The sequence below is a fragment of the Nipponia nippon genome, unplaced genomic scaffold, assembly GCF_047370975.1.
Source record: "Nipponia nippon isolate SJK-2023a ecotype South Korea unplaced genomic scaffold, ASM4737097v1 scaffold_5, whole genome shotgun sequence".
Taxonomy (NCBI): domain Eukaryota; kingdom Metazoa; phylum Chordata; class Aves; order Pelecaniformes; family Threskiornithidae; genus Nipponia; species Nipponia nippon.
This window is the reverse complement of record NW_028262369.1, coordinates 12,091,432-12,112,250: the sequence shown is the minus strand read 5'-3', so window position 1 is coordinate 12,112,250 and position 20,819 is coordinate 12,091,432. Positions and strand designations below refer to the sequence as shown.

The following is a 20,819-nucleotide window of genomic DNA, read 5'->3' as shown; positions in this document are numbered from 1 at the left end:
AGGCTTTGCAGAATTCAGCAACAAGATAAACTCTTGAACACCTCCTGTCCCAAAACTTTACCTAAACCATGGCCCAGTGATTAATATCCACCCAAGTAAAGTGTTCTTCTAGGCCAATGGCTGCCCTCATCCAACTGTGAGCTTCCCATCCTCCAGTAATGTACTTCAAGCCATCTATTCTGAATCCTAATCTAAACACACTTTAAAAAAAAAAAAAAATCGAGTTGTAACTATAGCCTACAGACCCATACTGGGTGTTTTTGGCCACAATACTGAATTCTAGGGCCTTTCTCAGAACCAGCACATATTGTAACTCTATGAGCCTTCAACCAAAGTTATGAAGAAATGTAATTCTCCAGGCTCTGCTGTGCCAGACTGTAAACCCAACTCCAAACTGAATTCTGGTATTGATCATATGCATTATGTACAGTGAGAGACACACAGCCTTGGACTAGCCATGAGCCATTATTGCCCACTGGCACAGCCCACAGCCACTGAACAAGCCTTACTAGACATAGCAATATGGGCAACTCCTAAGTTTCTTACCCGAATAATATCCTTTCCTGTTATGTCAGCCGAACTCAGATATTAACCAGATTTCTGCACATGACACTTCTGTAGGAGCTAATATTTGCCTTAGGAACATCAGTGTACTTTCTAGTATTATAGCGTTTGCAAGATGCAACAGTACATTCATCTCTGCTGGCACCACTGTTGCCCTAGACTTTAACTTCAACTTTAGTCCCACCCTAACCCTAGCACTACCCTCTCTTCCAGTTCCATAAAAGAAATAACCTATAAGACCCTAGTCGCTGTTGCTGCCAATCTTAATTACAGCCCTGTGGATCTGCAGGATTCAACATTAAACTGAGATCTTCAAACTGCTATCTGGAAATAGATGTAGCACCTAACAACTATAAACTGTGATCTGGCAAGGCAGAAATATCAATATTTTGACTGACAAATGATAATATTCATAGATCTTTCAGGCTTCACAGTGACTTCTAAATATTAACTAACCACCAGAACAGTGCCATAGAGATAGAACTTTGCAGAACAGTTTTATGAGTAAACGCACAATCCAAGTATTCCTTCATGCTTCTTTCATTCTAACAGAGTGGATCTGATTAATTTGAAGTTATATGTATATCTAAATGTTTAACTATTATATTTCTATATAATTTTTGAAACAGATTGCTGTACACACACACACGTACAGATGAAAGATAAGCAACTGACAAAGAAAACTAGTAGTATTGTACAAGTTCTCAGCTCTTACAAATAAGATATTAATGATTTATTCTTTTGGAGAAGTTGCCTTTATCTGTTTGAAACAGACTAAACCCAAAGTAATTTCAGCTATGGAAAAAGATGACGAGACAGACAGAGGGTACAGTCAAGGTCATGCAACACCAAATCATTTCAAACTCTACCAGTCTTTGTGGATGAGCTCTTAGTTAAGGATTTCTGTGCTTTAAACCTAACAGCAAGACAAATAATTATGGCTCTGTTTAGACAAAGTGTCTTATCAATAGTAAAAAACAGAAACATGACAAAATATTAAACCAGCTCATAGTTACCTTTTCTTTGAGGTGCTGAGAACACGGTATTGCCATTATTGTCACCAAAACTTTCATTAGCTGCAAGCTAATTTCTTTGCAGTCTTCCTGGCATACTTCAATCAATGCTTGTACACAATAAAGCAACTGTTCCATATAGAAGACCTATTTTTTAATAAAAGCATAAAGAGAATGTTATATTTTCTAACAAAACATAATAAATTTAAGGGAGAGATATGGAAAATGACAATAAAATCTGAGCACTGTATAATCCCCTACATTGGTAACATATTGATAATTTCATGTTAGTTCTTTTGATTACCTACATTCTACTTTTTATAGAATACAATATAATCTTCCTCCCACACCATTTGTTTGTATTTACCGTGTGCTGTTAACAAAATAAATGACCCTGCTCTTAATCACACAACTGTTCCACTGTGAATAAAAATATCAAAGCATTTTGGAATGCTTACTGATAGTACTTTCTCATTCTGAAGTGCAATTTGTTAATTAATAACATATTTGTTATAACTCTTTCAAATAGTATTTCATGTTTGACTATTTTGAATGGAACAATAATGGTTAAATACATAAACCAAGAAAACCTGAACATCTGCTTTTATCTCAGCCAATTTATCTCATTTGATGCAATATAATTCACGTTATCCTGATTCAACTGATACCAGTTGAAGTCAAGATTGTTGTCAGTTAGTTTGCCATAACTTCTATGATGAAGTGCATCAGATATTCCATGAAGCTGTCGGATTACCCACAACGAACAGAAGAGGCCATTGTTACAAATTTACTTCCAAAAAATAAATCAAGTCTAGGAATAGGTTAGCTATAAATGTTATTAATCTCATGGACATGGTCAATCCTTAGCTAAACAGTGTCTATGCAGCATTCGCTGTCTAAAAGAGAGAAAGATTGTTTTCCAAGACCAAAGGCTAGAACAATTCCGCCAAACGCCTCAGCTGCAAATGAATGTGTCTATTGTATCTAATGCCAAATGGAAGTAGTAAGCTTAAGACCTCATAGCAATTTTGCAGATACACTTCAGGGAACTGTTATTTGAACAATCAGGTTATAGTGCTTCCAGTTGCAGGAGTTCCAAATCATCACAGGCTTCATGGAGATTAACCTTAAATTCCTGCATCACTGGTACATATTCCATTAGGGAAGAAACCTAATGAGGGAAGAACTTCAAAAATATATCTTACATTGGCTCAAAAAGACAATTATGCTAGATTCAGTCTACACACATGAATAACTGTTTTAAAGTGAAGTCTGTGTCTGACGTGAAGTCAGAGTTTTCTGAATCATAGAATCATTAAGGTTGGAAAAGACCCTTAGGATCATCGAGTCCAACCGTTAACTTAGCACTGCCAAGTCCACCACTAAACCATGTCCTCAAGCACCACATCTACCCGTCTTCTAAATACCTCCAGGGATGGGGACTCAACCACTGCCCTGGGCAGCCTGTTCCAGTGCCTGACTACCCTTTCGGTGAAGAAGTTTTCCCTAATATACAACCTAAACTTCCCCTGGTGCAGCTTGAGGCCGTTTCCTCTCGTCCTATCGCTTGTTACTTGGGAGAACAGACCGACCCCCACCTTGCTACAGCCTCCTTTCAGGTAGTTGTAGAGAGCAACAAGGTCTCCCCTCAGCCTCCTCTTCTCCAGACTAAACCACCCCAGCTCCCTCAGCCGCTCCTCATAAGACTTGTGCTCTAGAACCTTCACCAGCTTCGTTGCCCTTCTCTGGACACGCTCCAGCACCTCAATGTCCTTCTTGGAGTGAGGGGCCCAAAACACAGTACTCAAGGTGCGGCCTCACCAGTGCCCAGTACAGGGGCACTATCACCTCCCTGGTCCTGCTGGCCACACTATTCCTGATACAAGCCAGGATGCTATTGGCCCTCTTGGCCACCTGAGCACACTGGTGGCTCGTGTTCAGGCGGCTGTCAACCAACACCCCCAGGTCCTTTTCTGCCAGGCAGCTCTCCAGCCACTCCTCCCCACGCCTGCAGCATTGCATGGGGTTGTTGTGACCAAAGTGCAGGATCCGGCACTGAGCTTTATTGAACCTCATGCAGTTGGCCCTGGCCCATCGGTCCAGCCTGTCCAGATCCCTCTGTGGGGCCTTCCTACCCTCCAGCAGATCGACACTTCCACCCAACTTGGTGTCATCTGCAAACTTACTGAGGGTGCACTCGATCCCCTCATCCAGATCATCAATGAAGATATTGAACAGGACCGGCCCCAACACTGAGCCCTGAGGAACACAGCCCTGAAGGCACAGCACTGGCCCTTTTTTGATCATCTTAAGAGCAGAGGCCTAACAAACTTTTGGTGGAATGAAAGCTGGGATTTCATTTGTGGGGGAAATTGTAGGGATTCTTCTTGTGCATGTCTAACAGATCTATTTTCACATCTGAGCAATTGAAGGGAAAAAAAAAAGAAAAAACCCTGAAAGTAAAAAATCTCCATTCCACGTTGAAGAAAATCTCTCACCTCCTTACACAGCAATTGATGAATATTCTTCAAATGCTAAAATGAAAATGGTCTTCAGGCTCAGCCATTAGTTAAGGGTACACTTGGGAGTAAATTTCTAATTTATAAAGGTCTTCCTCCTAGATTCTCACTTAAAGAGAAGCAACCAGGCCCAACAGTTTACAAAGCATGCTCCTAAATGTACACGGAAGAGTACTGGTATCTTCCTTTTAAAATGGAAAACAATAATAATACAAAACAAAAATAAGAAGATGATATTAAGAGGGAATCTTTCTTGGGAAACCTGACATGCCAATTACAATGGACTGTGAAAAATTTTTGGTTATTTTTACTGATCAGGATTGAAATATATGATCTTGTTTGGATTGTGAACACAAGGCATTTCAAAACATGGGTTAAACTCTGCCTCTGGATCAGCAAAGGTAGTCCTCTATTAGTACAGTACATACTAAACAGCTTCTTCTCTCCCTGTCATGCCTTTTCATTTTCCTCCCACTATCTGAAGCCTTTTACAGCAGTTCTCAAACTTGAACCCACATATGCTGAGAGGATGGACTGCTAGCAAGTTTTTGGGAATAGCAGATTTGGCCAGGAGTCCACAACATGGCCCAGGGAAGATAGGGACGTGTGTCTCAGACACATGTCCACAACTATATCCTGAGATAGGGTGGGGCAGGTATGCAAGGAAGGGATAGGAATCGGAGCATTTAGAGAGAACAAAGGAAAAAATAAGTTGGAGAACCACTGGTCTAAAACTGTAGTCTGTTGTGTATTTTCCAGTTGCCCATACCTCTTCAGATCGCTGACAAACTCCAGCTTGTGACAGTGTGTTGCCAAGATCGGTCAAGTGAGGCTGTAAGATTTCTTTTGGGCTACCTCGAATCACTGCAGTTAGAACCATTATACAAGATGGCTTAGGTGTCTTTCGAAAGGCTGATGTGATTAATCTCAACGACACCTTAGGGCTGACAAATGTTCCAATCAATTCTGCTGCTTTCACACACTGAAAAAAAAGACCAGGAATAACTTGAGAATTTTCCTGAAAACACAAAGACCATTCAACATATCATGGGCTTTTTCTTTTTATGATTCCAGCTGTTATTTTAAATGCTTCAGCAGTTGCCTTGCCTTGTAGGCCTCTGCCACTCGCTCAATAATGATTATATGCATGAAGAAATTTTCTTGACGTGTTCAGTAAGCACATAATAAGGCATGCAAGCATTCTTCTCAGCATCAGACAAACTTCATTTCTGTGCATTACTTTCTCATGGAAGTGTACAACTTCCAGTGTAATAAAGTCTCTAGCTTAGAATAGCCAGATGTTGCAGATTTAGTGGTTTAGCATTTTGTCCTCCAAATGCTGTGCTGAGGAATGCTCCCAATGCACCCATCACCCATCTATTAAAAGCAACAACAATAAAACCCTAGAATTGTTTTTGTTATTGTACTATATTTGGACACTGACATTACAGATCTGGTTTAGTGTGGAAGCACTGCCATGGGGGAACTACCCACTGCTTTCAATTTCTTTCTTCTTTGACTGAAAAGGCTTAAATTACTATGTATTCCACATGATACTCATGTTCTTTGATCCTGTCTCTGCCTTGCAGACATATCGGTATGTTGTATTCCACATGAAATACCATCACACCAGAGCTTACTCTCTGACTGATGCCCAATATTTACTATTAGGTGCATGAATAAAGACACAGTCAACTACTGCACCATTACCTGTGCAACAGGAACGCTTCTTGCTAACCTATTTATTTAATGGTTGGCTCATCTCCCAAAACATGAAAGCTTATTTCCCCTTTTATATAATTTTTAGTCTAGTGATTTAGCCATGGATTTTTAATTGCACCTAATTAATACTTGAATGATCCTAGTTTTTTAGTCTCAATGGAAGCATGTTGCCATTAATTCTGTAGTTTAAATCTGCACTATATAAAACTGTTGCTTTTCACAAGGGTGAAGACTCAAAACAGTTATACTCTATGAAGATGTGAACCCTGTCCTCCTCCATATTTGCCATAGAGAAAGAAAAAGATTCTTAGTGTTCTGAAAACTGGAAAAGGACAATAGAATTAAACAGCTCAAAAATACTAATTGATGCATTTGTATGGATAAATTTATCTACTTATTTTAACAGGGGGGAAAAAAAAAAAAAAAGAGACCATTTGGTCTTTTACTCTTATCATCTCATTTGGTATTATTAGGCTGGAGAAAGCCACACACATTTTCCAAGTTGGTGGATGCTCTGAAATGGGTTCGGCAGTGACACATGACAGAGGAGATAATCACAGTATCCTGGGAAGCAGCATCGCTAAAGAGATAAAAGGCATTCACAAAGAAAAGTTGCTGAAGCTTAAATTTTGGCACAAGGAAGAGTAAAATTAAATACAGAAACCACCTCCTAATTGGGAATAAGTCTCTTGCAAGCACCTGCGAGAAGATTACTGGTGGAATTCTAAGAAAGAGACAAGTATGGTCAAAAAAAAAGGAAAGGGAAAACTATGTGGTGCTTGAACACATCCTTTTGAATTTATACTTACAGCAACAAGCACTAGATGGGAAAGTTGACCAGGATAGCAGGACCATGTGGGTTTATTCTTCTAATTATTTAAGTTTTCTTATATATTTTATACAAGCACTAAGGAACTTGCAAAGCTGCATACCCACAGTGGCAGATCTCCTACTTCAATCCTGGGACATTGATTTCCTAAGGCCTCTATACCCCTTTTTGAAACAACAAGATGACTTCTGACAGTATTCCAGGTTTACTTCTCTCTACTATCAATCAGTGCGTGACTGGCTTATCTTACAAGCTCAGTCTCACTGAAAGGCAACGTGGTTAGAGATCAGATGCTGGTTCTGAAAGGGGAGGTAGAAGGGGTGAAATAGGTAGAAGGGGATAACAGAATAAGAATTGGGGGAAGGGGAGGAACAACTCAGGAAAAATTAAAGGAGACAGACAACAATTAGTACTGAGAAAGACTGAAGACAACAAGAAACTGCAGGGGAAACAAAAAAGAAGAAAAAGGATCATTTCAGAAATGGATTTCACAGTCTATATAGATCAACAGATAGCAGGAACCTAAAGAAAAGCCTGATTTAGGAAATCAGCTTTTCTGACATTGGTTGGACTACTTGTGTTGAGTAAGCAGAACACATTCTTCCAGTTTCCCAAAGCAATAACATTTGCAGCTTTAAAGTAAGTTACATGGATTTTTTTTGTTATACATATGTTCTCTTGCTTGTACAGAAATATGAACAGAAGATTTTCTCTTAAAATTGTACAAATGTTTGTATCACCTTTCTATCCTCTGCTAAATTTATCTAATGTCTTCAACTATATGTGTTTATTGATACTGTTGATCAAACTCTTGACAGCATCAACTGTTAGGAAAGAGGACACTAGTTATTCCTCACAAAAACCATGGGAAAAAAAAAAAACAAAAAACAAAGGCATTTTACAAGCATTAAGTCAAGTAATCAAACACTGAATATGGGTATCACATGGAATAAACATACCTCAATGTTTGGTTGGAATTACGGTTGGATTATGCAGCAGGGGGAGATAAGTGAAATTAACTTGAAAGGGCATGACCTGCACATTTTTTTAAATGGAATTTGTTACCCCAAGGCTTTTATACTATAATCCGCTGCTTATGATTTTTAAAGAGATCATTATCAATGCTTCATGGGGTTGGCATATCAACTAAAGAGTATTTAAATAACTTTTTTATTGGTCTTCATACCAGTAATACAAAACTACATTTATTTTAACACAGTATGTATGTATAATGTTCACATGTTTTTAACATCCATGAAAACCTGAGCCTGATCCTTCAGTCATGGGCAATTTCCAGTGACCTAAGGTAAGGTCAACCCTCAGAAGACTGACTCAAGGCTATAGAGGATAGGGTGTACAGCAGCATACAGCAGATACTTTAACAGAGTAAACTTACATTTTTAACCACATCACTTTCTTCATCCAAGCATGCTTGGTACAAAGTTCTAAGCAGTAGCTCCATGTGTTGTGTTATGTGATCCTCTGCATGTAGCAATAATGTATACAGAAGCTGGGATGCTTTTATTCTTGTGCTTTCAACCCAGTCCGTTATATCATGACAGAGACCTGGAAGGATTTTGGAGAGGTTTCTTGACACAAGTTCCCGACAACCTAGTCCTGGTCGAGTCACTAGAAGAAAACAAACAAACAAACAACAAAACAAAAAAAAGGAAAAAGAAAAATCAAAGGAAAAGTCAATGCACATTAATCCTTAGAAAAGTTTAAAGGCTCTGAGATAAAAGCTATGGGTGTCTGCTTCGGCAAGGAACAAAATATTCCAAATGCTGCTGAGGAATTTACCTGTGCAAGCTGCATTTCTTTAATATATATCTCACAGAATTTAAACTCCACACAGCTTTCTGAAAACTTATGTATTTATTACTGGATGGCGATTTAGATTACGTGTTTTAAAATGTTTACAGAAGGGCAAGAGAAAGAGAACTTAAATGAACATTATCCACTTTGGAAAGCACAGTTTAATAATTTCCTTTTAATTTTTATAGCAACACAAATCCCATTAAAAAAATAAACTGAAACACAGAGAGATAAAACAGAAAAAAAAAAAAAAAGACAGACTTCTGCATGCAAACATTGTGGCATCACCGAGTTAAATGTAATTTGGAGAGGGAAAGAAAGATAGAAGTCACAAATAGTGCAGGGGACATGAACTGCAGTAAAACAGACAATGTCAACTGTGCCCTCTAAAGGAAAAAGTTAAAAGTGTATCTAGCAAATTAAAAGTAGAAAGGGTACTATGACTTGTACAAGTGCTGTGTAATAGATCAAGCCAACAAAACTGATATTATTTCAAAAATTACAACTATTATACAATTTCTTTGCTAAGGCCTTTTCAGGAAAAGTGGCTTACTCTGATACAGCTCTTAAATCTCTGTCCGATTTTTATATTAAATAACATATTTCAAAATGAAGTGAAAGATTATACAGGAGTTGGGGGAATCTTCCTCCCCCCCGACTAAATTTCATTTGTAGAGATTTTGTGGAAAGTGGGGTTTTGTTGTTGTTATTTTTTGTTTTTAAACCAAACCCAAAGTGTTACAAATACATATTCCCTACCTCAATAGAGGACGCAGATTCCTAGAGAACTAATAAACTTAACTTCCCCAACAAATGCTTACCGTCCTGTCTGGTAATCATCAAATTTACATCTTAGCTCATTTATATATCACTGAGACTCAGAGAAGCAACTTGACCCATATCACAAGCAACTATCAAGCCTCCACTTCTGTACTTTACGTAAAGTTAAGATAGTGCTTTTCAAAGAACTGCAATAAACTTTTATAGTGACTTTTTCTACAGGAGAATTTTTTTCCTTTACACTGTACATGCTTATACAGACAAAATCTGAAAAGTTGTTCTCTAAGAACCACCAATTTGTTATTGCCACTCACAACATTCACATACTGTTTTAAGAAAGAAACATTATTCATTATGAGGTGTCAAAAAACATTGAATGTGCAAGTACATTTTTTATTTCTGGTACAGAGTTCTGTGAATGCTTAGAAAGGAAATGACTGAGTTGTCTCAGCACATTTTCCTGCATTGGTCAGTGTAACTACAAATGCTAAAAGGAAAACAGACTGAAGTAAGTGGCCTGATGAATACAAAAGGCTTATAGAAATGCCTACGAAATACCTAGAGTAGGGGGGAAAAAAAATTCAAGCATGAGGACATGCATTGCTGCTTCTTTTGTCAATGGAGGATAACATTTTGGATTATGAAAACTGACAATGAATAGCAAAAGGTCAAACAAAGAAATCAACTTGAGACAGCAAATACAGACTGGCATCCTATTCGACCCGAGGCAGAATTTTCTTTAAAGAATTTGGACCATTCTTTATCAGCAGTTCCTTCATTTCAGATGTTCAAATGCAGGCATTTATCCCTGTAGCTACTCCTGTCAAAGACTTCCCTGCTGTAAACTGTCTGCACCTGTGTCCTAAGGCAATGACTGGTGTTGCTCAACGGAAAGCTATTCAGTTGGTCGGATGACACCAGGTATGAGGTCTAACTCTACTCTTCCTCTGACCAGCAATATCTGTCATCCTGAGATCAAAGCACAGGGGGGCTCATATGTCAGGTTCATTAGCTTGACGGTTAGACTAAGATAGTTATGTAAAATGTACTATAAACTCACAGTTATAAAAAAGATATTCCAGGACGTTGAATAAGTTGGAAGCAAGAGCAACAAAGTCTTAAAATAAATCATTATCATAGTATAAAAAAAACCACAAACGTGTGTGGAGGGGAAACATGGGGGAAGGACAGACATAACAACTCATGCATATACAGTCTGTGGTAAGACACCACAAATTATTACTAGTATACCTTAGTTTCAAGTGTTTTTGACAAAGTTTTCTATCTCTAAGATTAAGTAATCTTAATTAAGACGATCACCCTTTCCTCTCATTTTTCTTCTCTTTTGTCACATAAAGCCTGACTGTTAATAGGACATAAAATTTGGAGTAAAGATAAGCAGCAGGAAATGATATCTGAAAGTCACCATTAACTTGGGACTCCGGCGTGTACGTATGTCACATTCAAGCCTTAACTGCATATCAAGCAAGATGCATGAAAAGTCAATTAAATGCCGGGCTGGAATGTTGCCCAAATCTGTGAAGCATATTTATTATGCTAAGAAGATTATTTCAGAAAATTCATATCATTTAATTTATGACGTAGATGTCCTCTTCTAAAAAAAAAAAAAAAAACAGTCCACGCACACGAAACCCAACACACACCTACAGAAAACTGAACAAGGTAACAGTATTAGCAATATAAACGATAACAACCATTTCAAGGACTAGCACATAAAGCCTTTGATGACCTTCACTATATCATGGTCATTACAAAATAAGTACTGAAGCTTAGATACTCAGCTTTGACAGTTTATATACATTTAAAAATTCTCGAATGCCAAAAAAAATATGTTTCTGCCATCACTAGTGAAAGTAAAAGCATTCTTTACTATTTACAAACCCCTAAGGTAATATTACACATGAAATAAGGGGAAAAAAAAAAAAAGAATTGGAAGGGATAACAGATCAACTTGACTGTATTCAAAGCTAAACAGTTCTGTCAAACTAGTCACCATTATGAAGTGCTTCCCCTTTCATTCAAGCATTACTGAGTAAAGCAACTTTAAAAGGAAAAAAAAAAAAAAAAAAGTCTTATTTCAAAGGAGAAAGGACTCCGGAACCCACTGTCATGGAAAGGATTTTGCTGCTGGGTATTCTGTGATGTGACTGTCAGGTAGGCACAAGTCAAGCATGAACCTGTTCTTTCACACCAAAAGAGTTTTTGTTCTGTTAAATATGGGTATAGAAATCAATAAATGACCCATTTAACCCCTCTCTCTCACCAACACCCATGTGTATATTTTTAAACATTAACTTTATGAACCTGAGACAGGAAACAAGCTTCAAACTACTGCAAACGTATCGTTTTAAAGCTACCTATAAATCATACAGTACTAAAAAGTAATCTACCTGTGCTGCATATCTTGGTTTTTTGTATATAATAAAGAACATTATTGTTTCTGTTCCCATGTTCTTCATGTACACTGGTAGATTTTAGTTAGCATCCCAGTGTCTCACAAAGAAGTCTGAAGCCATTTCACTGCAAATTTTTCTTCCACACCAATTCTGTGGATCATTAATGCTGTATCTAGTTCTCATTATTCAAGGACTCAGCTCACAGGTTCTTTCATCCTGCCTTCCTTTCTGGTCATCTCTATGCCCATTCTTCACCTGGCTGCTGGCTAATGTAGAACTTTCTGCTGCTTCTGCATCACTGCTTTATCGCTTTTTCAGCATAAGCATTTTCATTTACTCTTTCTCCAAAATGCATTTTGGGATTAATGGAAAAAATGAATGTAGTTACTGAGCAAATGTTTTTTAAAATTTAAATTTAACACAAATAGTTTTATATACATATATGCCATATATTATATTTTTATATACATATATGTTATCCTTACATGTTAGCTAATATTACACATCCTGCTCTGCTGTCATTACTGCACTGCAGCTCTCACGGATTATTCAGGAAGTAAAAACCACTTTCAGTGCAACACTTACCTCCTTTGGGATAACGTGATGGCGAAACACTAAAATCCATCTTATCCTTCAGGTCTTCTTCATTCTCTTTCTCCCACTGCAAGCCTATCTTTTCCCAATAAGTCCAAGCCAGTTTCCTAGACATAAAATAAGGGTTTTATACCATCATGCCCCCAAAAGAAGAGCACTTTAAAATAAGACTTCCGGAAACTCTGACTTCTTGAATTCAGCTGGAAGGATGGGAAGCATTCGTGCCATTTAACCTAGGCACATTAAGTTGACAGTTTATGCTTCTTTTGTACTCGGTGGACAGAGGTCACCTCTTCCAAAGGATAATTCTGTCTCTGTCTACCTCTCTATCTTCATCTCATACTTACTTGAATGTAGCATAAAAGGACAATATAAAAAAAGTTATTGCAGAGAATGCTATCATTTTAGGTTTAAGGAAAAACTGGGTTTTTTTTTTCCTCCAAGCAACACATCTGTGGACACAGAAACACTCCCATGTGCAACTATTTTGGGAAAAAGAAAAAAAGAAAAAAAGAAGTGTTCTGCTTACGTATTTTCAGGAATTTCATCAGTAAAGCTGCCAAGTAACAAAGGGATCAACTTGTGAAAATACGAATATCTATCTCGTAGGTACAACAACCATTCTCCAATGACAGTTGTTACAGCGTGCCGAACCTACATGGATACAAAAAGACTATTTTAAATATGTCAGGAAAATACTAGAAAAATAAAAAAAATAATATTTGCTTTCAGTACATAAGACTTGGTAAAACGCATCAATAGTCTCACAAGAAATTACAAGAACCCAGAATTTCCTCACTTGCAGCAAGCATCTTGAGTAACATGCAAGGTATCATGCTCCCTCTTGTGTTCTCACTCTGGCTTAGTTGCTGCACAAAAGCACATGTCCAAGAGGAAGACAAGATACAGACCTAACTCAGAAAACTCTAAACTCTCATGCTTAGTATCTCTCTGAGAATGTAATACACGTACATTTCTCTGGAATTTGAAGCTCCACAGACAATTTTCTCTGTTCACTATAAAGGAAGCCTAAGTTAAATAATGTGAATACACCCACTCAACAATTAAAATATTTTAGTTATTATTAAGTTGCACATTTTAAAATTACTGCCTCAGTTGCATCTTAGGAAGGGACCAATACCATAAGTGTTTGTTAAGCATCTGAAAAGGCCATAGAATCAAGTCCCAGAGAGATGTGACAGAAGAATTTAAGACAGAATTGAAGGCATCCATTAAAATAAAAAGGTGCCTACAACCTTCAACAGTCTGCAGAATTAGACAGCAGCTGAATAGGTCACCAACCTTGGTTTTGGACAGCTTACAGTTGACAAAGTCTGTTTGTTACATATTTACCTATCTCAACTGAATGTATGAAAGCTGAAAATTGGGGGGGAGTCAGGAAACACCAAAAAACTCACCCTGAAACAGATTTAAAATAAATCCAGAAAAACAAAAGAAGAAAAGCACACCTTCGGAATCTCATCAAATAATCTCTGCGCCAGATGAGACAGAACGTCATCCACAGACTTTCCATTTCCAAACTGTATCACTGCTCCAGTAGCCTGAATTACATCAACACGAACTCTGTAGTGCTGGTGTGAAATTGTTTGCATTAAGGGTTTTATCAGAGATTCTGACTGCATATGGAAGTGCTCTGTTAGGGCAGAGAGACAGAAACTTCAAACATGCCTTTCTCTATGTGGGTGACAGATCTTGAGCAACATTTCTGTAACACTATGAACAGCAGCCTGATTAACATCGCTGCATTTATGTAGCATGCAGATTTAACTTTATACTATATTAGAGCTGAACGCTAGCCCACATGCGCTCCCCTAGCCCCCTCCTCCCACCATTACCCACATACTGTAACTGCTCAGCATCTGTCCCTGGCACGGTTCTTCTCCAACAGATACCCCAAGGCTTGCAAAGTACACCTGTGGAAGGTGCATGCAGCTCCTCATCTCTCGTCTTCTCTCCTGGTTGCATCCTTGTAACCTCCTACGGGTCCCTACCTCAGCCTCTGTCCCCCCGGGAAACCGCAGGCTCAGGCCAGCCCACCGCTCCCCCGCTTCGCCCATCCCTAGGCCCCACCTGGCATGGCCTGGGCGCAGGCCACGGCGCACCTGCAACTCTCACGCCTGACCTCGGCATAGTGGTCGAGGAGGGTGGCCTGGAGGATGCGGATAACATCGGTGAGGTAGGGGGACACGGAGGCCCCGCAGCGCTGCAGCAGGAGGCTCAGCAGCTGGACGAGGCCGAGGCGCAGCTCCTCGCTGGGCTCGAAGCCCTGCGGCGGGCAGAGGCGCTGGGTCAGGGCCGGCAGGAGGACGGGCAGCGCCTCGCCTGGCCGGTCGCCGTGGCTGAGCCCGTGGCGGAGAAGCTGGAGGGCGAGCTCCCGGCACCGCTCCGCCGCGTCCCCCACCAGGCAGCGCGCCAGCGGCCGCACCAACTGCGCTCCGAAAACCTCCTGCACCACGGCGCCCGAGAGCGGCCGCTCCTGCACCTCGGCTCGGATGGCCTCCAGCGCCCGCAGCCGCGCCGCCCGGCCGCAGTCGGGCTCCTGCAGGCAGCTCAGGGGCCGGCTCAAGGCCTGCGCCACCTCGGCCGCCCCGGCCGCCGCCATGCTCCGCCGTCGCCACGGAAGTGCGGCACCGTTGCTAAGGACGCGCGAGGCTTTTACGACGGCGGGCGAGCGCTTTACGGCGAGGCGGAGCTGTACCGAGCTTCATCGGCCCCGCGTGTGGCGGGCACTGACAGCGCGGAGGGGCAGCCCCGCTCCCGCCGCCCCTCCGCCGCTCCGAGGGGGCGTCCCCGCTCCCGCCGCCCCTCCGCCGCTCTGAGGGGACGTCCCAGGCCCCACAGCAAAGCACCGAGGAGGCGGGGCGGGAGTTTCAGCAGGTAGGATAGCTACCAGCAGGAGAGCGACCCGTTATTCGTATCACGCGGGGAAAAAGAGACGCAAACCTGAGAGAAACCCACGGGTGGCCGTAGGTGGTGGCAGGACTGAGGGGGAAGGCAAAGCGAGCCGGGCGGAGCTCCGCGCCGGACCACCACAGCACAGCACAGCACAGCACCGCTGGGGGTGAGGCTGTTACTGTGTGGAAACCGTCGCGTGTAACGCGTTACTTGCATCGCTTTTCCCTTCTGTTTTTTCTCTGGAGGGATCAGTGCTGCAGTGGCAGTAAGTCACTGGTTTCTGCAACAGCGTTATGTCATTTTTAGTGTTCATTTGTATTAGTTAATGTGTATTTATATTGTACTTATGTGCACTTTACACAACGTAACGTTTTGTGTGCTGTTCTGGTGACTGTGCAGTCAACACACATCAAACCAAAAGGGTCATCAGAGTCTTTTTCTTGACTAATCATACTTAATTTAAAGTGCAATAAACTACAGAACTAATTCAAATTATCCTTTTAAAATAGCTTTGTATTTACCAGCAAGGAGTTTGCTCTCTTGTTACGCTGCTCCTAGCTTAACTGCGAACCTTTGGGGTCTTTATTCACCCTTTACTCTGTGGGAACCGTGAGCGTGAATTCCCTGGGAACAGAGGAAACACTAACGTGGACTGGAGCATTCCTGGCAGCACGCTGGCCTGTGGCCAAGTCCCAGCTGCAACCACGCTCCTCCCGGCCCTTGTAGAGAGGTGCTCCTGGGTGTGATGGCTTCGCTTTAAATACCCAAGCGACCCAGCTGGTGAGCTGCCCTTCCAGAGCGGTGGGGTGCAGCAGGACTGGTGGCTCGCATGCCACAGAGAGCGCTGGGGCTGCCGTACTCCTGCCTCGACTCAGCAGCCCGTCCTTCGTGGCCAGGCTATCCTTCACGGCTAGACCATCATCCTTCATGGCCAGCCCATCCTTCGTGGCCAGGCCACCTTTCACGGCCAGCCCATCCTCTGTTACCAGGCTGTTGTCCTTCACAGCCAGGTTGTCCTTTGTGGCCAGGCCACCTTTCATGTCCAGACTCTCCTTTGTGGCGAGGCACATCTTTTGTGGCCAGCCCTGTCCTTCATCGGCTGGTCATCCTTCATGGCTGTCCTTCGTGGCCAGGCCACCTTTGATGGCCTGCCCATCCTTCATGGCCAGGCCCATCCTTCATGGCCAGTCCAACCTTTGTGACCAGGCTATTGTCCTTCATGGCCATAGCCAGCCCACCTTTCATGGCCAGCCCATCCTTCATGGCCAGGCCCATCCTTCATGGCCAGGCCACCTTTCATGGCCAGCCTGTCCTTCATGGCCATACCCATCCTTTGTGGTTGGGCTACCTTTCATGGCCAGCCTGTCCTTTGTGGCCATGCTCATCCTTCATGGCCAGCCCAACCTTTGTGACCAGGCTATTGTCCTTCATGGCCATGGCCAGCCCACCTTTCATGGCCAGCCCATCCTTCATGGCCAGGCCCATCCTTCATGGCCAGCCCAACCTTCGTGACCAGGCTGTTATCCTTCACGGCCAGGTTGTCCTTAATGGCAGGCCACCTTTCATGTCCAGGCTGTCCTTTGTGGCGGGGCACATCTTTCATGGACAGCCTGTCCTTCATGACCAGGCCACTTCATGGCCAGCCACTCCTTTGTGGCCAGGCCACCTTTCACGGCCAGCCTGTCCTCCCTGTCCAGCCCGTCCCCAGCGTGGCGGCGCGGGGCAGCCAGGCCGTGCGGGCCGGGCCGGGCCGGTGCCGCCTCTCCCGCGGAGGCGGCGGGAAGGCCGCGCCCGCCGGTGAGTGACGGCGGCGGCGCTTCCTGCGGGCGGCGGCGGCGGGGCCGGAGCCTTTGTGCGGGAGCGGCGGGGTGCGGGGGGAGGGTCCCCGCGGCGCCCCGCGGCCCCGGCGGGCGGGCGGCGAGGGGAGGAGGCGGCGGCGGCGGCTGCAGTGCGGATACCGGCAGGGGAGCCCCTTCCTCCGCCTCCACCGCCGGGGAAGGAGAGAGGAGCCGCCGCCGCTCAGCCGGCTCCAGCCACCCAGGTATTTACCGGCCCTCTCCCTCCCCCGCTTCCCGGGCGGCCCCGCGCTCCCTCCGGCGCTCCCCGGCAGCCCGGAGCCCGGCGGGGGCAGGGAAGGGCCGATCCGGCGGCCGGGGCCCGGGGGATGCGCTGCCTCGGGCGCCGGGGGACGCCCGGCCCGGCCCGGGGGCGCCTCCCGGGCGCTCTCCCGCCTGCCGGGGCCTGTCCCGGGCTCGGGGGCGGCCTGGCCGCCGTGCCCGCTCCCCGCTCGGCCTCTGCCGGCCCCGGCGTTCCAGCGTCCCGGGCAGGGGCGGCGGGGAGGCCGGTGTGAAAGCTGCCCCGGCGGTCTTTGGTTTGTAATGGAGCGGTCATATGCTCTCTGGGGGAAATAAAGAGGGGCTTGGGGTTGTTTTCCCCCCAGTTACCAAACTTCCCTTTGGGCAGCTCTGCCCCCTCCTCCCCATCTCCCCGGGACCGAGAAGGGTTGCTCAGTGTAAAAGGGGAGATGTTAAAATTACCAAAAATCCTTCTGTTGTGGAAAACTGGGTTTCTGGTGACGGGGAGGGAGTCCCCAAGGGAATAGAAAAGCAAGGCTTTACTCCGTCATTTAATAGCTGTCTTTGAAACTCACGGCCTTGTATGATTAATTGCACCATTATTTCCAAAGGCTGACTGCCATCTAGGAGTTAAAATGCTCTTTTTGTACTTACTGTTATGTTGATCGTACAAAGATGACACGATTCAGCATTTCCACGTACAACCCCAGAACATTAAAACATTCAGAACTGATAGCTCTTGAATAGGCAACAGGCCATATTAAAATGTCTTTGCTCCTCCAGATCTCTCTGACAAAGGGTTTGGGAACTGTCTCTTATCTCTTTCTTGCACCATTTTCTTACCTAGGTCTCTTTTCTGTTTACAAGCCTGAAGATGGCTGCTGCTTCTTCCTGCAATGTGGAAGAAGATGAGAGCCTGAAGGGATGTGAACTCTATGTTCAGAAGCACAACATCCAACAGATTTTAAAAGAGTGCATTGTCAACCTTTGCATAGCAAAGCCAGACCGACCCATGAAGTTCCTCAGAGAACACTTTGAAAAATTAGAAAAGGTCAGTGATTTTCAGGTGACTTATAATTTTTGATTTTTAAACTGAAAAAGGTTGTTTAAAAAGTTTCAAATATTTTGGTACGTTTCCTCTTAAATTTTAAATTATCGTGCTGCTGTTATAAAACAGGCTGTTAGAAGAAATAACCCAACACTTTTATTTGCTGATGTCTACTATAATCTTGGCTATTGTATAGAATTCTTTGTGCATAACACGAAGATTAGAATTTCTCATGAAACTGCACGGTTTAAAAATGATCCAAAGAGTTAGGAGCATACTTTGTGTTATGACACATGGTGTCCTGAACTCTCATCTGTGGGAAGAACCTGCCTGCAAGAGCAAAAGATGCTGTTCCCTGTTTATTCCAGTGTCAGATGATGTGGTTTTCCCTCCCCCTAAAGCTGAACAAAATCAGGGAACCAGCAAGTTCTGAAAATCATCAAACAGTTTGCCGTTTAATTTTACTGCTGTAGCCCGTCTGCATTGCTGATCCTAGGATCCTCCAACAAGAGATGCATGCAGAGAGACTTCATGTACTGTGACTGTCTTCAAAAGCAGTGTAGAGGGGGAAGCATTTTAAAACATTCTCAGGCAAATCCTTACTAAAGCCTATGGGTGTCTTTTGCAGGAAGAGCATATTGTGTGAGCACAGCTTTTTTCTGGGGATGGGAATAGATGGGAGCAAAGGGCTGCAAGTTGTTGGTTATACAAGTCCTTAGTCTGCCAGAGACTTTACTCATGTACTTAGTTTAAGAAGAGGATTATTCGCTTTTTTGAAGGAAAAGTCTAAAATTTATAGGCTTGAGATATGAGTTTTATGTAGTTTTTTTTCTTCCAGAGACAGAATTTTGTAAGGACAGAGAAAGAACAATAATACCTGGTCAATAATACATACAGCTGATATATTACAGGTGACACAAGCATTTTATGCGTCTCATTGTCCACTTTTCAGATAAATTTTTGTATAGGCGAGTATATGCCAAATTTGTGTAGCTTTAAAAAAATGCAGACATTGCATTTTGGTGGAAGCCCAGTAAGAATGCCTGGAACACCAGGAAGCGGTAGGAAGTACAAGATGTTTTTTAATTGTAATGCTTATTATTAAAAAAGAAAAATCTCTTAGTTCTGCATATTCTAAACTTCTGAAAGCACAGACCCATTTCAAGAGAGTGAGATCTGTTGCATTTCTTTTATCGTGTTATAAATTGTTATCCATCTTAATGTGATTGAGGACTTCCTGTCTAGAAGAATAAACACCATTTTTGCAAAAAAATTTAAAATATGCTGTAGTATTTTAGAATATTCTCCATAGCTAGTGGGATTACTTGAGTTGTACTGGGGAAGTTTGGCTTTATTGATCTAAACACAGTACACAGAATTGAGACAGGAAGGCAGTTCCTACCCTTGAGAAATTGTATATTCTTTCATGTAATCTCCTAAAATTTCCCAAAGAACAGCAGATACCAGAATTCTGTAGCAGGATATCCCTCAGGATGCAAACACAGAAGCTGATGGATATCATTTGTCTCAAAACGAAAAGAGATGATTTAGAAACAGTCAGCCTCGAGGCCTCAAATTCGGTGAATATCATGCCTAGTATGGAAGGAAACAATCTTGCCATTGACTCTGTAGAGCAGCCTGGGAGCTAAGCCTGCCGAGTCTAAAGGCTTTAGGATGCTTCTGGAGGTTTGCAGCACTGTAATTCTTGTTCCTACAGCAGTCTGACTTCCTTGCTCAACCACCTGTGATGACTTTCTTGAGATGAATTGCACTGTGGAAGATTTTCTGCTGTAGGATAATATTTTGACTTGGTCGGGTGCATAATAACAGTTGAAGGAAGGCTTGTAAAGATAGAGAAGTCATTTCAATAAGTTTTATCCTGTTTTTAGAAGACACTTGTCATATGTAGGTACTCTGAAGAATCTTAATTGAATTGTGAATTTAGCAGTTGCCTGTTACAGATTTTTGTATGTGAATGAGCAATACACTGATCTGGCACATTTGCTATTAGCTCTTTTAATTTTGGTCCTGTGTAGGGAGAGGAGTGAAAATCTTCGGGTTTAAGCACGATTTTCTAAACAAAGTCATGCATTTTTCCACCAAAGTGTGCTGTTTTGGGACTATTTTCCAAACTCATTAAAATAAACAACATGTTCCACTGAAGAGAGCAGTAGAATGACAGTGTATCTGTCAAAAATTCATGTGGGCAGTTTAGAGATGAAGTGTGGGATATTTTGCTAGTGGTTAAAAAAGGAGATTATGGAAAACATGTACAGCTCGATCCACATCAATGTACTGGAGCTACCTCACAGGTGAATACAAAAGAAGTTTATCTCATTTTGCTAATTTTTAACTACATCTCATAAAATCAACTCAGAAAAGCAAGATTTATTATCATATGCAAGATCAGGCCATATCACACATGCTTTTCACCTTACTTCTGATGACATCAGAGTTAGGTCCATTGCCTTCAGCCTTCATCTGTACTGCAAAATGAAGAAGGGCCAGGGACTAACCCCTGACCCCA

General features: G+C 42.6%; 2 protein-coding genes across 9 annotated transcripts in view; one reads left to right on the top strand and one right to left on the bottom strand.

The window, feature by feature from the left end:
* DNAAF5 (dynein axonemal assembly factor 5) overlaps nucleotides 1-14,916 on the bottom strand; it is a 31,156-nt gene extending 16,240 nt beyond the window's left edge. Inside the window, exons 1-7 of one of the 3 annotated variants that reach the window (XM_087731167.1) lie at nucleotides 14,397-14,916; nucleotides 13,723-13,845; nucleotides 12,783-12,907; nucleotides 12,245-12,360; nucleotides 8,044-8,276; nucleotides 4,866-5,078; nucleotides 1,581-1,724 (exon numbers count right to left, since the gene is read on the bottom strand). In XM_087731167.1, the coding sequence (XP_087587293.1) occupies nucleotides 1,581-1,724; nucleotides 4,866-5,078; nucleotides 8,044-8,276; nucleotides 12,245-12,360; nucleotides 12,783-12,907; nucleotides 13,723-13,845; nucleotides 14,397-14,876 (1,434 nt within the window). In that variant the 5' untranslated portion in view covers nucleotides 14,877-14,916. Of the gene's footprint in view, nucleotides 1-1,580; nucleotides 1,725-4,865; nucleotides 5,079-8,043; nucleotides 8,277-12,244; nucleotides 12,361-12,782; nucleotides 12,908-13,722; nucleotides 13,908-14,344 lie in introns of all 3 variants that reach the window. The other 2 variants (XM_009467912.2, XM_087731168.1) reach the window with 2 other exon arrangements.
* Nucleotides 14,917-14,953: 37 nt separating this feature from the next.
* The window catches only part of PRKAR1B (protein kinase cAMP-dependent type I regulatory subunit beta), a 103,201-nt gene continuing 97,335 nt past the window's right edge, over nucleotides 14,954-20,819 (top strand). Inside the window, exons 1-2 of one of the 6 annotated variants that reach the window (XM_087731170.1) lie at nucleotides 14,954-15,151; nucleotides 18,112-18,295. In XM_087731170.1, coding sequence (XP_087587296.1) covers nucleotides 18,119-18,295 — 177 coding nt within the window. In that variant the 5' untranslated portion in view covers nucleotides 14,954-15,151; nucleotides 18,112-18,118. Of the gene's footprint in view, nucleotides 15,152-15,181; nucleotides 15,336-16,978; nucleotides 17,211-18,091; nucleotides 18,296-20,819 lie in introns of those variants that run through there. The other 5 variants (XM_087731172.1, XM_087731174.1, XM_087731173.1 and 2 more) reach the window with 5 other exon arrangements.